Source organism: Phaenicophaeus curvirostris, chromosome 5, assembly GCF_032191515.1.
Source record: "Phaenicophaeus curvirostris isolate KB17595 chromosome 5, BPBGC_Pcur_1.0, whole genome shotgun sequence".
NCBI lineage: Eukaryota > Metazoa > Chordata > Aves > Cuculiformes > Cuculidae > Phaenicophaeus > Phaenicophaeus curvirostris.
The window spans coordinates 57,516,374-57,532,243 of NC_091396.1; the positions used below are offsets into that span (position 1 = coordinate 57,516,374).

Genomic DNA, 15,870 nt, shown 5'->3' on the forward strand with positions numbered 1-15,870 from the left:
CCGTGCACTCAGCCCCCGCCCACTCGCCCCCACCAGGCCCCGCCCCTCTCCCCGCAGACCCCGCCCTCTCAGGGGTCACCTCTGCATCAGGGCGCGCCCATAAACCTCCAGGCCACGCCCACTTCCGGAACCACTCCGCCCGCGTTCAATCACCCCTCCCGTCCGCTCCCACCCCGCCCATCTCCCCTCAGGCCCCGCCCACGCCCCGCCGGTCCCGCGCCCACGCCCCGGTTAGGCCCCGCCCCCGGGCGGGCCGCCCGGCGCACGCGCAGCGGAGCGGTAAACAGGCGGTGCCGCCCCGCCCCCTTACGCGGCCGCCCCCGCGCGGGGCCCGGCGCGTGCGCGGCGCCGCCACATCCGGGCACTGGGGCAGGATGAGCGCTCCTTTCCAAGATGGCGGCGGAGGGAGGAGGGAAGGAGATGAACGAGATTAAGACCCAGTTCACCACCCGGGAGGGGCTGTACAAGCTGCTGAGCCACTCGGAGTACAGCCGGCCCAACCGGGTGCCCTTCAACTCACAGGGCTCCAACCCGGTCCGCGTCTCCTTCGTCAACGTCAACGACCAGAGCGGCAACGGGGACCGGCTCTGCTTCAATGTGGGCCGCGAGCTCTACTTCTACATCTACAAGGGGGTCCGCAAGGTACCGGGGCCGGCGGGGGGCGGCGGGAGGGCGGCGGGGAGGAGGCCCCGCTCCCCCCTGCGGGGCAGCCGCGGGCCTTCGTCGGGGCTGAGGGGGCGTCAGCTTCCCCGCGGCCGGGCGCTGGGAACGGGGTGAGCTTCGAGGCCCCTCCGGACCCAAACCGGTCTACGATCCGGTGAAATCCCTGCTCTCGGGCTGTTTCTAGCTTTGAGGGGTTGGCCGCATCGTTCGCTGTAGTTCTAGGCCTTTATCGTGACTTTGAAGTGTGGACCGATTCTAATATTCTTTCTAAACGGGAAGACTGCAATTAGCCGAGTTTTAAATGTCGGATAATTAACGCAGAGAAAGTTGCTTTAACGGGAAGGAACCACTGATGCGTTTAAGAGAGACTCCTTAGCTGTCATTATTTGACACAGGACTAAGAGTACGTGTATTTGATCTCTCGGGTCACCGTATTTACAAACAAACCCTTTCTGCTTGTTGTTTCTTGAAGTCCTTGGTTTATTGGGATTTAGAGAAGGATTCAGAATTTGTCTTTCCGAGTGAGCGTGTGTCACTCCTTGTGTCTGTAAATGCACATATAATGATTGTCAGCTTTGTCTTTTACGTTTTGAAGAGTGGATGCTTGTTATCATAAATCACAGAATGGTTTGGGCTGGAAGGGACCTTAAAGCTCCTCTGATTCCAGCCCCTGTGATGGGCAGGGACACCTCCCACCAAACCAGGCTGCTCAAGGCCCCATTTTATAGTCTTGGGCCATAATGCGAGTACCTGGAAAACTTCCTGCTGTGAGCCCACCATTCAAGATGGGATGAAGGCACAGAAAATTAGTGACGTATGCAAGGCTGTGCAGGAAGCATGTAGATAAGCAAGGGGCTACACCTGAATCTGCCGTGTCCTAACCTAGTGCCCACTCCTGCTCTGTATAATACCTAAGCACCAACTGAAGAATAAAGCCTACGTGTTTATCTATTGACTGTGACTTGACAGATCTGATATCTCCTGTAGAATTATATGGAAAAGTATGCGTATGGATTTTAGTTTCATCTCATAATGAATTTCAGTAATCTGGTTATGCCTTAAATAATATGCTTGGTCAATAGTTCCTTAAGCACATGGTGAATATTTTGTATCAAACAGTATTTGCTTTTTATAAGCAGTTGCTGTCCTTACTATTTATGAGGTATTGAGTGGGTGGCAATCTTTAGAAATCTGTATACTAAATTATTACATTTGTATGTAATACAAATTTGTATGTGTAGTTTGTATTCTGATAGCTTACATTCGTTTCTTCGTACAAAGTAAATGCGGAGTTCCCTCACTTAAGTTACTGTGCAGGCCTTTATGTAGTTTGGCAGTGGTACATGTGATTCCTGCAAGCTGTCTGTATCATCTCTTGCCTCAGATCTGAAAATGAAAGATCTAAAGCCTGCAACTTCATTGAAAATAGGGAAGTGAATAACTTTTTCAAATTATAAGCTGGTGTGTTACACAATTTAGTTTGTCAGATTGTTAATTTGAGAACTTTGAGGCATACTTGTCATGGTCTTAAATACTTTTTATTCTCTGAGTAGTGTAAAACATAGGTCTTCTTAGACCAGAATTTAATTGAAATGACCTTTTACAGTGTTAACAATTTCAAATACGCTGTATATTCTCTCTATATAATACATTAATGAAATGAAACTAGAGAAAGAGCTGAAATAGGTTGAAACACACTTGAGGAAGATGCTTTAAATGAGTATGGGGAAGATGATCTGTCTTAATCTTGTAATACTTGCTTGATTATTTGAGCTTTTCAGAATCAAACATTAAATCTTGTGGCCATCGTAAAGGGGAGAGGGCTATTGCTACGTAAACTGACAGTATGTAATTTGGCCTTAAACTGGACAGGCTATCAAACTCTGTGTGCATTCGTGTCCTTGGGGGTGGGTGGAGGAGAAGGACTTGATCTGTTGAAGACCAGTGTATGTGTGATCCTGTTCATAGTACAGATGCTGATAACTGTTAGTTATCTAAGTATTCCTTTAAAAAAGTTCCCTAGTTACTTTAAGATTATAATTTTCATTTTGGCTAAGTCATATTGGAATATTAGAGCATGAGTTGAATTCAGTGAAGCTGTGCTGTCTATATATCTGGTAGCCATGATTTTGTCTTTTTTGTCCTCTTTTTCCTTTTTTTTTTTTTTTTTAAAGTTCTGCTTTTCTTCCTGAGAAAAGGCTATATTTTTACTAAAATGAGCTAAAGAACCATCAGGACTTTATTTTAAGTAACCGTGTCTGTTAGATATGGAGATAATTCTTGCACCAGTAATCCACTGCAGATCAGTACACATCGAGTAAGAGTCACACTTAAGCAATGAGTGGTGGTTAGGAATAAAGAATGTCATATTGAGTCAAAGATACCACTTGAAAGGATGTTTATTGAAATCAGTGATACTAAGCTTTTTTTCTTTTGGTTTTCCTTCAATCCAAAACATATCTTATCTGCTGCATCTAGTTTGTAAGTCATCTTTTTAAGGACTACCTAATATATGTACTCTGTTCAGGATTTTTAACCTATTTAAAAAAAAAAAAAACTCAACCAAATTTCCAGGGTATTTCTTTAACCTTCATCATTATTCCAAGAAAATTGGACACCAGACATGACTTTCTAACTGGGACAGTGGTGTGGAGGTCGGAGGACTGACAGACAATAGTAATAGTTTGGTGGAGAGACATGGGAGAGTTCTGGACGTAGTTGCAAACTGCCTTTAGAGGCTTTTTGAAGCAAAAAAGGTATTTACTCCCAACCTTGTTCTTCACCTTTTTTTAAAAGGAAACTGAGTTTTTACTGTTTCACGTTTCCATGTTACCACTGAACTTTACCATTACTGTGAAAGGTGTCTTCCATGTCATAGAAAGCACGTCAATTATGAGCCCGTGCACTGTTGTTTTTATAATGAAACTTACACAGCTCTCTGTGTTAGTAAGGCAATGCAGGCTTCCAGATAACTGCTGCTTTCTGATTTGGATCCACTGAAAAAAAGAAATGGACCTCCAGTTTAGTAAAGAGGAAATAAAGTGTGATGGAATGAGATGTGGTTGCTTTACTTATGTGTGTATATAGTTATTCTCAACTGCACTGAATGTCAGTGGGCTTTCCCTTTTAGTCCTCCTTGACTTTGGCCCTAATGTTAGCTATGTACAGTGATCTCTTGTTAAACAGAAGGGGTCAATTTTCATGAACTCAATTGATCTAATGACAGCTGAAAATTATGATCCAGCAATATAGTATCCTCTTGGCAGTGTGCTCCTATCTCCTTCCTGTCTTTGGTGGTGCCCAGCCTCTGGTTGAGCTAGTTCAGCTTGCTAAACCTGCAGTAAGACACTTGCTGTTTTGCTGGGCATATTTTCTCTTGATTTGGCGAGTTGAACTGTTTCATCTCTGGGTCAGATATTAGCAGGCACAGCAAGAGCAAAGAAGAGAAGGGGCAGGAACATTGGACCCACTGCCTTTTGAAGTCTAACCCGAATAAATCTTTTATTTCAGCCTTAAGTCTGATTCTGAGTGATTTGTTCTTGTGGGATTGTAGACTTAATTTTGGTTAGGAGAGTTATAGGTGTTAAAGGACGCCCTTTCTGTTATTTTATACATTTACTTCTTGGAGTAGGGTTATAAGATAAAATTAAAAAATTATTGCTCAAACTATGGTGCACTGATGGGTTGCCTTTTCCTGCATCCCCAAGTCAGGTGTGAGGGCTCTTACTTGACTCTTGTTTATGACATGGTCTTGGGCTACTTAAGTACGGTTTGTGAGTAGCTTTGCAAAAGGATTTATTAGTTGATTTATTAGGCTGCGAAAGGAGAGCACTGTCTCCCTTGCATGAAGTGACTGACAAAACAAGGCCTGTTAGATCACTGCTGACATTAACTATTGAATCTGTTTCCCTTTCTAATAGGAAGGTTGTGTATTTTTATTAAGAGATTGTGTTTGATAATGTGTTATTCTACATTTTGTGAATGTATCTGGGCAAATTAGTCTGCAGCTGTCACTGGAATACAGTCATGTACAGGGTAGTGTTTGTTGTCTGGTGCACTGTCTTAGTTTTGGCTTAACATAGTGGGGATTTATGAAATTTGAGCGTGCAGTTTAGCTTATTCTGTTTTGTAAACTTTTTGATTGTATTTAAATACTGGTGAACTACTCTCTCTGTGACTGTATGGCAGACTTCCCTAACATTGGTTGTTTTGGTTTTTAGAACCTCTTTCTTGCAAAAGGAGATGTTGTCTTTAGTTTTACATTTTTCCTGCAGCTGCCTAAAGCAGCAGTCTGTCAATAACTATACAATGTTATACTATAACATGTTTTAAAGGTCTTGGAGTAGAAAGATTTGTAGGTGATAAACTCAGGCTGGTGAAAGCATGGAGGGCTGAATGTGTTGGCTGTGTTAACCTTAGAAGTAATTATGTTTGTACAAGGATGAAAGTAATCTCAACTTCTTTTATTAGCAGTTAGCATACTGACAGTTCCTGCTTATCAGTGAAAATACTGATGATGTGCAGGATTCCTTCCTTTGCATTTCTCTAAATTACCTTTTTCACGTCTAGCTTGATACTGGGGTCTTTGTCCAGTTGAGAAGTGTTATCCTTTGTGGTGGCTTCTATTCGGCAGACTGTTCATCTAGGATCTTGTCACAGAGACAGAATGATAATGGGCAGCATTTGTCACTGTGCTTAATGTGTTTCTCTGGGAAGAGTACAGCGAGACAATTCTAGGTTGGAAGCTGGAATTTGTGGAGAAAGCCAGCAAATTTTCTTAAGATGTGGTGGGAAGGCAAGTTTGTATCACTCTAGATTCAAAGATCACTAAACTGTGTCAGGACTCAAAAAAATATTTACATTTTAATAGCATATACGAGCTATAAAAATGCTGAGATTCGTGAAGGTCTTTGAAGATCTTGCTCCGAAGCAGATGGAAACATACCTACATCTGTGTGACTAGTTCTTAAACTTGCAGTAACAAGAATTCCTCAGCCTCCCTGAGCACCTTGTTTTGGTGCTTAGCTTTCTTTCTCCCTTCTCTCAATATTTAACTAAAGTTCTTGTTCAAGTGGAGAAAACCCAATGAAACAAACAGGCTGAATGCTTTTATTCACTGTGGACTTACAGAACAGTTGACTATTGCCTTTGGCTTTTAAGTATTTGAAAACTTGTTAATTTATCCTCCTTCATTTTTCTGAAGGTGAATAAATCTAGTTTTTTAACCTCTCTTATCAGATCTTGAGTTCCAGATGTTTGATTGCTCTGCTCTGTGCTGGCTTCTGTTAGTTTGCGTTTGTGATGCCTAAACTAGATACAGTACTTCCACAGTGACTTCAGTGCAGAGTAAGTGAGAACTATTGATCGCTGTGGCTGTCCTGTAATATTCTTGCTAACATATTAAATAGTGTTGACATTTTTGAATCCTGCTTATAGTGTTGACTCGCTTGGATTGTGCTACTTTTTTCCATTTTTACCCATGCTTTGATTTTTTTGTTGTTGTTTACAAATTCCACATTAATTTGTTGTTTACAAATTCCATAATTAATTATGCAATTTATTAGGTGTTCTTATTTCCAGTTCTGTGCTACATGCTGCAAAAAATCCTTCCAATCTTGGTGTTACCCATGAATTTGTTGTGTACTCTCATCCATTAAAAGACAGGTGGATGAGGTGCTGAGGGACATGGTTTAGTGATTGATAGGATTGGTTGGACTTGATGATCCAGTGGGTCTTTTCCAACCTAGTGATTCTGTGATTAACATAAATATCTCATAGCACTTAAACCCCTGGATGTTGTATTTGCTGCAAACCTTTCTCTAGCTTAGTTATTTTTTTCTGAAGGCAGATTTGTTTGGTGATACTTTTGGCAAGTTTACCTTCTGTGCTTTCCCCTTCCCCCCAGTTTTCTGGATGCTCACGGTCTATCTTGTTTCAGTGATTTTGATACCAAAGAAAAAGGTTTGCTACTATGACTGTTGAATTCTACTACAAACTGTTCTGGATTCAAGTATTTACTTATACCAGAATCAAACATCACTCTTGCTGTCAGATATGACAGGCAGAGCTGGCTAATGCAAGTACCGCAGTAAAGACTGCAGAACTTCTCTCAAAGGTATCTGTCCTGCAGCTGGGAAGATATTTTTCTGTGCTGGAGGAATTTGCATGGTCCGTGTTTTTCAGATGTACTGGGTATGACAATCTGTAAATTTATTTTGTCCCGCTTCAAAAGAGTATTGTAGATTTTTCTCGAGAAATCCCTTGATTTCTTGCTTAGTTTTTTCTCCTGTCTCTTGCAGATAGTAGTTATGTTGTGACTGGACTCACCAGTCCTGTGGAGGTATTGTGGCTGGATCAGTAGTATTTGTTGATCTATGCTTGTGAAGGTATTTGAAAGTCTCTTGAAAATTTGTTTTGGATATTTAATGAATGAATGTAATTACCAGCTCCAGTTTTATGATGTAGATAGACGTTTTCTTTCTCAATTCTAGCTGAGCTTTACTTAGAAAATGTTCCTGTACAGTTTTCGGAAGGGTAGATTTTGTTTTGTAACACCTTTATTTCAATGACACTTAAGCAGCAAGTGGTGAAAAGCTAATCTAAGGGACAGGAGTATAGGTAGATTTAAGTGTTTAACTCTGTTGTGAGGCTTACGTAGAACAACTAGGACCGGCTCCGATAAAAGGAAAGACTAGAGAGCTGCTTTGAAATGACACTGTTAAGCTATTAAATGTTTCTTGCTGTGGAAGAGAATGAAATATCTGCACTTGACGGAGCTTACAAGGTGATTATTATCTGGGGGCTGCTTCTGAGTTGTAGATAGGGGCATTAGTCTGTAATGCTTTTACTTTTCCTAGTCTGTGCTTCAAGCCAGCATCACAACTGTTAGACTTCACTAAGCTATTGCAGTGTATTCTCTGAAGGACTGCTATCTAAAGTAGGAGTTCATTTATCTAAGGCTGCCTGTTTGGCTGGCGTGTTTGAGAGTGAATACAGGGCTATGCTGGCCAAACCCCTGAACTGGTATGTAGTATTTTAAGGCAGTGAATTTGTGTGTGTGTGGCTGGGTTTTGTTTGTTTGTTTGTTTTTGTTTGTTTGTTTTGCTATTGCAGATGTTATTTGGGTTTTTGTTTTGTATTGAAGTGTATTTGTAGAAATATTGCACTTTGAGTTCAGTTTAGGCAATTTAAATCAGTTTAAAACCATTAGTTGTGGCACTTACTCTCTGTGAACTGAAAAAATTTTAGTCATAATGCTTCACAGATGCAAATAATGGGTCATTTGTAACAACCACGGGCCAGCTTTGTCAGAATATTTTCAAAAGGGTTGTGCTGTGTGCTTATGTTACGAGGAGTTTGCATGATGCTTGACATCTGACAGTCTGAGAAACAGTTGAAACAATTAACTATTTAACTGTAATAGTTAAAAAAAGTACATTGAAGATGCCTCAAACTCTAATTAAATGTTGCCTAGACCCGTCTCTAAGAGGATTGCAAGCCATAATTGTCTCATTTGACATTCTAGAATCAAATTTAATGCCCTAGTTTGAAGTATTACTGTAGTTCTTTGGCTAAAGGGAGCCATCTGAAATAATTTCTTTTGAAGCACACATATTCTAAGGCCAGTTGCTGTCCAGTTGTCATGACTATAAGTTGACACATTGGACAAATTCCTGCTTTGAGAACAGTTCCATTTGGTGCCAATAGTGCCTAATAAAGCCACTGTCCTCTTAGAAAGCTTAAGGAAGCTAAAAAGTAGTGTTAAGTATGCCATACTATAAGTTAAATAAGTACTATTCTGTTAAGTCCTTTTTGGGAATCAAGTATTTTTCTGTCGTGCCCCACCCCACTTGTAAGCAGAAATGCATATCCAGTCAATCTCCTAGCTTCTACGTACTTCTTGTCCTCTGTAACTTAAAATAAAGTAATTGATTTTCTTGTTCTGGCTTCTGTTTAGCAGACTTTTGGTAGACGAGGTGTAGCCTTGTGGTCTCTGGGCAGGACCACCAGCCGCCACAATTGAAATCTTTCCAGTGGCAGCATCATGATTTGCATTAGGATTTTCTCTTGCATTATGCAGTAAAGCTGTTTATAATAGAAAGATAGATCCCTGATAGATACTTTCTGCGAATTGATTTTAGTTTTGGTTTACCAGCTATAATCAGTCTTTAATTTCACGAGTTAATTACAAGATTCTCATGTAGTTGTAATGGTCAAAGATATAATACTACTTTTTTCTTTCCTTTGTTTAGCTCTGTGTGGGATTGGAAGGTGGCTGTACTGAACAGTGCTTGGTAAAATATGTCTAATTTTTGTACACCTGGTGAACGTGAAGTGCTGTATTAGACTTAACGCTAGTCTAAGCAAGAACTTTATCTTAATGCCCTGGAGTAGAGAGAAAACACTGGATGTTGTGAACAAACTTCATTATCCCCAGTCTCCTAGGAATTCAAAAAAAGTAATTCTTAAAATCTTACAGGAATTTTACATACATTTTGTCAGGAAAGTGATACCACGTGAAACTGAGAGACAGCTGCAGGTTATGGCTTTAATGGTCCTTTTCAGGAGAAGGAAGTGGGGGGGAGCAGTGACAACAGGAGACCAAATGAATGCCAATATTTATTGAAACTATCCGTTAAAAATCTGTGAGTCTGCTGAAGTAAACTGTTGGAACTGTGCCTTAAGGACACTTTAGCCTGCACAGTCACAAAGGTATCTCAGTAAATCTTAGTAATATAAATGTCTTCTCTTCTTGACTTATGAATGTAATCATAACACATACGTAATCCTACGAGTCAGAGCCTCGTCATGTTTTAACCATGGCAATTTATTTTTAAGGATTTTATTTTTTGTCACAGTTCTTTTAACTAAGACTTCCACTAAAGTTATGCAGGTTTTCTTTAATACGAGGTGGACAGTGGAGCATGACCTTGATAAAAGTTTGAAGCTATCATTGAAATTAAATTTTTGCTTATGTTGTCGTAAAGTTTTGGGGTTTTCTGTTGTTGTCTTGATTTCACTGGTTTTCTGTTACTGCCCTAAAAAATAGTGTATTTTTTTATCATGTTCCTAAGATTTACATTATAATTTACATGTTTGAATTTGTGTAATTTAGTGATCTGAATGGCAAGTAAGACCTCTAAAAATCAACTTTAATACTATATTGTGAAGCCATAGATAGAAGCTTACTCTGCATTTTACTTCAAATTTCTGCCTTTCTTTCCTACTAGGATCTGTATGTAGCAAACAGTTGGATTTATTTTTCAGGCTTCCTTTTTAAATGAACACACTTCTAAAACTGGATTTTTTGCCTTTGAAATAGGGGAATGGCCCAGGGACTTTCAGTAGCTATCTGTTTGCACTTAGGGTCTTGAGAGGGTAATTTCAGAGGGCAGAAATAATTGCATGGTTGGATAATGCCACTTCTGAAGTTTAATACCATGTATACTGCAGAATGCAGCGTTTCATGTCTGTCATAGCCCATCTTGTCTGTGTTGGTATGTGTCAGTTCAGACTACTCCTCTCTTGCTTATGAATAACAAAAGATTTAAAACAAAAAGCGTGCCTATTCAGTGTGATGTATTGATCCAGGAGGGTGGTTTTTTCCCAGACACCACTTTCAGAAATACGAGGTGCAGCTTGTAAAAGAGAGGTGCTTATATTGACTAGGGAATTATTGCTCTTTAATAGCACTAGCTATATATTTCAACAGGTGTCTTCTAGCAAAATCTTGCTGTTGCTTCAGAATGTGATCTTATGATCTATCCTGTCTGAAGGAAATTGTCCAGTGACGTTCCCATCGGTTTAATGCATGGGGATGGTGCACCTTTCTCACCTGCAGCAGTGACACTGAGGTCCCTGGTGCAGAACAACTTCTGTCTGTGTCATGTACACTTAGCAAATGCCTGCAAACTTCTAAGATGCTGTTGTGGATGAAGTTTCTGACCCTCTCATGGTGTTGGCAGAACAGAGACTGTGCCAATGAAGCGGCTATTCAAGTGTATTTCTATGTTTTAGCCAAAACAGACTTTCTTGTGTGTGTAAATGCATGGGACTGAACTACGATGGTTAACCGTGGGCACGTTAGCACTTTTGAATTGGAGAGATGGGGCAAACAACTGTTCTGAACAACTCAGATGTCCAGTTGAAGCCGCCTGTAGTTTTGCTCAAGATGATTCATGCTTTTCCTCATTGTTAGATTAACAAAGTGCTCATTGTCAGTTAAGTTCCTGCAGCAGCCTAGAGGCTGCTTGCTGAGCTGCTCGAACTCTGTGTTGCACTGTAGCAGCATGCGCATCTCTCTTCCCTCTGAGCTATAGGTAACCGCTTTTGCAAAGAAGTGTTGGGCTGGCATTGATCTGTGAATTTTTTTTTTTGATAGAGGCTTTGCCTGTACATAAGAGAGCGTCAGACAAAGGGGAGTGCTGATCAGTGCTCAGAGAATTCCAGGCAGAGCATGCCAGAAAATGCTTTTCCTGGACTTCAGTCATTTGGGAACCCTTTCTTCATTTGCATCTCCTCTCATTAGCAGGTGTCCAGCGGCTGTGGCACCGCTAGTGCAAACTGATAGAAAGGCGGATTTATATCTGTGTGAGCTGCTCATGTTGGTGCTGGTTAGAGGCAAGATTATGTTTGACAGCAGAAATTCCTACCACGCATAGTAATTAGCGTGCCCATATCAATGGGAGGGATGACTGAATAGCTGGGCTGTGTTCTGTCAGTACAGAACAAAGTTCTGTGTTCAATTCTGCCCCCTCGTGCAGGCTTCTATTTGGTCCTTGGGCAAAATGCTTGAGATGTGGGCAGTTCCTCAGGAGGCAGCACCGCTGTCTGCAAGATCAGCAGGTGGTGATATGTAGTCTGGTCACTCCATCCTTCTCTAGAGACAAAATCAGCCAAGGACAGAAACAGTGTTAGGCGATCGTTTGTTACATTAAATACTTCTAGCCTTCTAATGGTATTTTGTAAAGAAGGTTATTAATAGCAAGCAAGATGGTTTGGGATTTCCCCTCATAATATCAGTACTAGTGAAACTGTCAGCGCTTGCTATTCAAGTGTCTTAATACTTTGCTTACCTTAAAACTAGGGCTGTGTTGGGAAAGGTAGTGCTGAAACTGGGAACCTAAGCTGCCTTTTGCTCTAAAACTTCTGAAGCAGGATTCTTGTACGTATGAGATTGGAAATTGGAGTTCACCGCAGTGTGCCTGTGTTAAAGGATTTGGTCCGTAATATTTGTTGTCTGGTAACCTGTGCTCCAGTTCTTGTTCTGTAACACTTTTTGGCCGTTTGGTGGAGTCATTATGAAATGTCTTCAGCCCCAGAAGCAGGAAGCATTGCAAATTAACAACTTCAGGACAAGAGTTAAGGCAAATATGTTATTTTATCTGTCTCTTACTAAATGTGACCACAAAAAGCATGAACCAGTGGTTTTGGAGCCTAAATTATACACTTGGCCAATAATTTATTCACGTAACTTCTGTAGAAGTGTTCTGGGACTCTTGGAAAAACAGCCAGTTACATCTAATTTTTAGTACAAAAGTAATTAGGGTTTTGCTCTAGTAATATTTTGTTACTGTGCTGCAACATGATGAAATTATGGGCTTAACAAAAGCAGTGTATCAAAAATGTCCGGCATTCCTGTAGAGCTTGCAAAATCCAGCAGTAGCCAGAGAAGACATCCTTCTGACCTGCTGGACAGACGTTAGAGTTGTATTTGACTCTTATTGAGCTTTGTCATGGAAAAAAAAAAAAAAATTAACAACTGCTACGATGAAGTACGTTTCTATAGCAACAGAGTAATACAGGGTACAATTATTCAGGCTGCTTTTCTGTAACAGATAATTTTTTCTTACAAGCAGTGAATTTACACTGTTGACTAAAACATTGTTTTGTTATAGCAACGAATAATCCTGAGCTCTTTTGCTGCTGCCTTCCCCCCCCCCCCCCCCCACTAAAGAAATAACTTTATCCCATATGTACTGAAAAGGGGGGATGGGAGAAATTTGAAAGATAAGTACCAGGGTGGTAGGCTGGTGGAAACTCGACCTACTACTGCCTGCCTGCATTTTATTTGGCATAATGGAGCTGTACTGGATATGTACATTCAGTATGAATTTGTGCTTCAAGTCTGCATGGAACCGAATTTGCCCAGATTTAGTGATAAGGGTTAGATAGTACCTTGCAAATTTCAAGTATATCAATTTAGTTTAAACCTAATGCTGCTAGGCTTTTGCTTATTTGTTCTTTGTATGTTTAAAGTCTCCTTTTATTTTGTTAGTTTCAATATTGTTGAACATCCTGAAGGAGAGGAATGTTCTACTTTGAGATTCAGTGTTCAAATTGGAAAAGATTAGGGTGTTGTCAAGGGACTGCAGGTGTTGGGGTTTTTTGCCATAGAACACAATTGTAAAGCCAGCTTTTGAGTGTTATTGTATTTTGATCTTTTTTAAAGTTAGAAGAAATGAAATTTGAATAACTTCAACGATGAAGCTACAGTGGCCTTAGTCCTTTAGTAGGGGACTTAATTTTGTACGATGTATTTTAAGGATACTTTGGATGTCTGATCACTTGAAAGAAAAAACAAAAGCAGCAGTTCTGTCTCTGGCAAGCTGTATGTACAGTTGATATCAAAGGATGCTGTTGATAGGTGTGTGTGTATTGTTCAAGTGCATTTTTTCTGCTATCATAACAAAATGATACCAGTTTCTTGTAGAAAAAGAAGAAGGTTCAAAGCTAAAGTGAAAGTAATTGCTTTGAAGGTGTGACTGACTAGAACACCAGTCCGACAGGTCAGGTAACTTTCATTGTGTGTGCATGGGGAGGAGATGAACAACTTGGAGATGATACTATTATTGAGTCATGCAATGTTTCCAGTCTGTTCCGTGTTTTGGGGGCCAGCTAAAAGCAGCCTGGCATCTCTAATTTAAATGTGTCACCTTTAACTGATAAGAAAATGATACTGGTTTTACTTACAGAGCTGAGCCAGTTTAAACCAATTCCCAGTGAAAATAACTTACCAAGTGTTTAGCAAGTATCCCAACTAACCCCACTAACCGGATGGCAACAGTTGCTGAATTGTGCCAGAATGTGTGGTTTTACTTGGAATCTGTTTGATATTTACATACATGTATTTTTGCATACATATTTTTCCTTATTTTAGTGTTTCTTATATCTAGCACATGCAGGTTATCTCTGTTCAGCTCATAACGCTGAATTGTGCCTCATTCAGCATTAAAAAACAGGTGAGAAAGGACTGAATATAAGTGTAGGCAACAGTGTGACTAGACTATAGGAGTAGGAGGAAATTAAAGGATCCACTGGAGGATAAGGATGAGAAGGAGATCTGAAAGATAACTTACTTTTCTACTTCAAAGCTTTGAATTGGTTATAACTTACTAGACTGTAACTGTGGAGAGAAGAGTTACAGTTAACTAAGCATAAATCTGAGGTGAACCTTGCAGAACTTAATTATGAAGTGTAGTTAAGAAAAGAGATAATTGTTATAGCAGACTTCACTTTTGAGGAACTGAGAAAATTAAGAAACTGAACTATGTGCTTCATTGCATTCCAGGCCACACAGAAGGTGAGATATTCTTTACACAATATACGATAATCGATAAGGAGTGTTGCAGTATGAACTTTATTCAATGCCTGCAAATAGTTGCTGTGCTCTCTGCTACTCTGAAATCATTTGCTTTTTAATTCACCACATTCCTAACTGTGAAAACTCCTGCTAAAAACCCTTTGGCTGCCTATGACTCTAGTGACAGGCAAGTGTTTCTTTGAGGCTTATTCTTGATTGTATTTATGTAGAGAAAAACACTCAAGAACTGTAGTTACCCCTGGCGCCCCACAAAAAACGCCAACAACAAAACACCCCATCCCGACAGCAGAAGAACTCCCCAAAGTCTGTGAAGAATACTCAACTGCTTCAAGTTACTTTCAGTTTTAGAGTTTGAAATTCTGAGGTAGTAGACTTGTCTTTGTTTTGTGGTTGAGGTTCAAGGAAGATGTTAATATATAATACATATTATAAACAGCTTTATTTGAAGTTCAGGTGCTCAGCCTTTCTAATGTAATACTCTGGTAGTAAGGGAGAATTATAACTTCACATCCTTATATCAATTAGCAATTTTAGATGGGTATAATAGATATTTTAACTGAGAGAGTTCTAGAACCTAAGACTCAATCTGTTCTGAAAATGGGAGAGAATTAATATTGTTAGTTCTTGATATTATTTAACCTATTTGACTGATTACAGGCTCTGTGACAACTGTTGAGAAGAGAAATTAAAGTTTGTTTTCTAGGAGTGGTTTTGGAAATAGTTAATATTTTCATTGGTAATGGTGTTATGCGGAAGTAAGAGCATGTAAATGATCACAAAATTCTCATAACAGAGTTGGGAGGCATCTGTAATCAAGGAGTATTTTATAAGGAGAAACAAGCTAATGTTGAAACAGTTACTGCAGTGAAACTTCATTGAAAAAATACATAGGGGATTTTTGCTTCAGCCATAAAACTTTGAAAAGATAACCAGGGTGTAATGTTGATTATAAGCTGAGCCAGCTTGTAGTACAGCTGTTGGAGGCAGAGGGAGAGAAATGCAATTCAAAGATGTTTCAAATGAGGTTCGCCAGTAGAAGTGAGGAGGTGTCTTTAGTGCTGTTGTACAAAGCATTGAAAAAATAACTAATAGTGTGTGAAATCTGGTTGCTTGTGTTGATGAAGGTGGTTTTCAACTGCTGCTACTAGGGGAAGACGATATCTAATTTAAAACTGGAGAAGGAGCGTGATTTTAATTTGTTGAGCAAAGCAATCACTTTCTTAACACTCTAAAAGAAAGAAGAGGAGAAAGAAGGGAGAGAATAAACAAAAACTACCCTAGATGTGTGAGAGACATTGCCACATTGCCCATGAATCCCAATCATGCAGAATTCACAGTCAGTTCAGAAGGATCGTGCTCTTTGACTAGCCCTGCTGTAAGCTATTGCCAGGAGTTGAGCTACATCACGAAAATACTGTCGTGTCATAGGCTACAGACCCTATGGGAAGTACACAACAGATTTTGAGAGGCAAAGCATTTCATCCAGAAACTTCTTAAGAGCTGAGCCAGATGAACAGAATGAAGAAAATGTGTTTATAGTGATACAAATCTAACTGTCTGTGTGGTACCCAGGAGGGCTTCCTTACTGGCTTTTGGATCCAGAA

General features: G+C 40.1%; 1 protein-coding gene across 12 annotated transcripts in view; it reads left to right on the forward strand.

Moving 5' to 3' along the window:
- Positions 1-325: 325 nt before the first annotated feature.
- Positions 326-15,870, forward strand: part of WDR20 (WD repeat domain 20) — a 46,019-nt gene continuing 30,474 nt past the window's right edge. For 4 of the 12 annotated variants that reach the window (XM_069858836.1, XM_069858838.1, XM_069858840.1 and 1 more), the window contains exon 1: positions 326-642. In XM_069858836.1, the coding sequence (XP_069714937.1) occupies positions 394-642 (249 nt within the window). In that variant the 5' untranslated portion in view covers positions 326-393. The remainder of the gene's footprint in view (positions 643-15,870) is intronic. The other 8 variants (XM_069858843.1, XM_069858832.1, XM_069858834.1 and 5 more) reach the window with 3 other exon arrangements.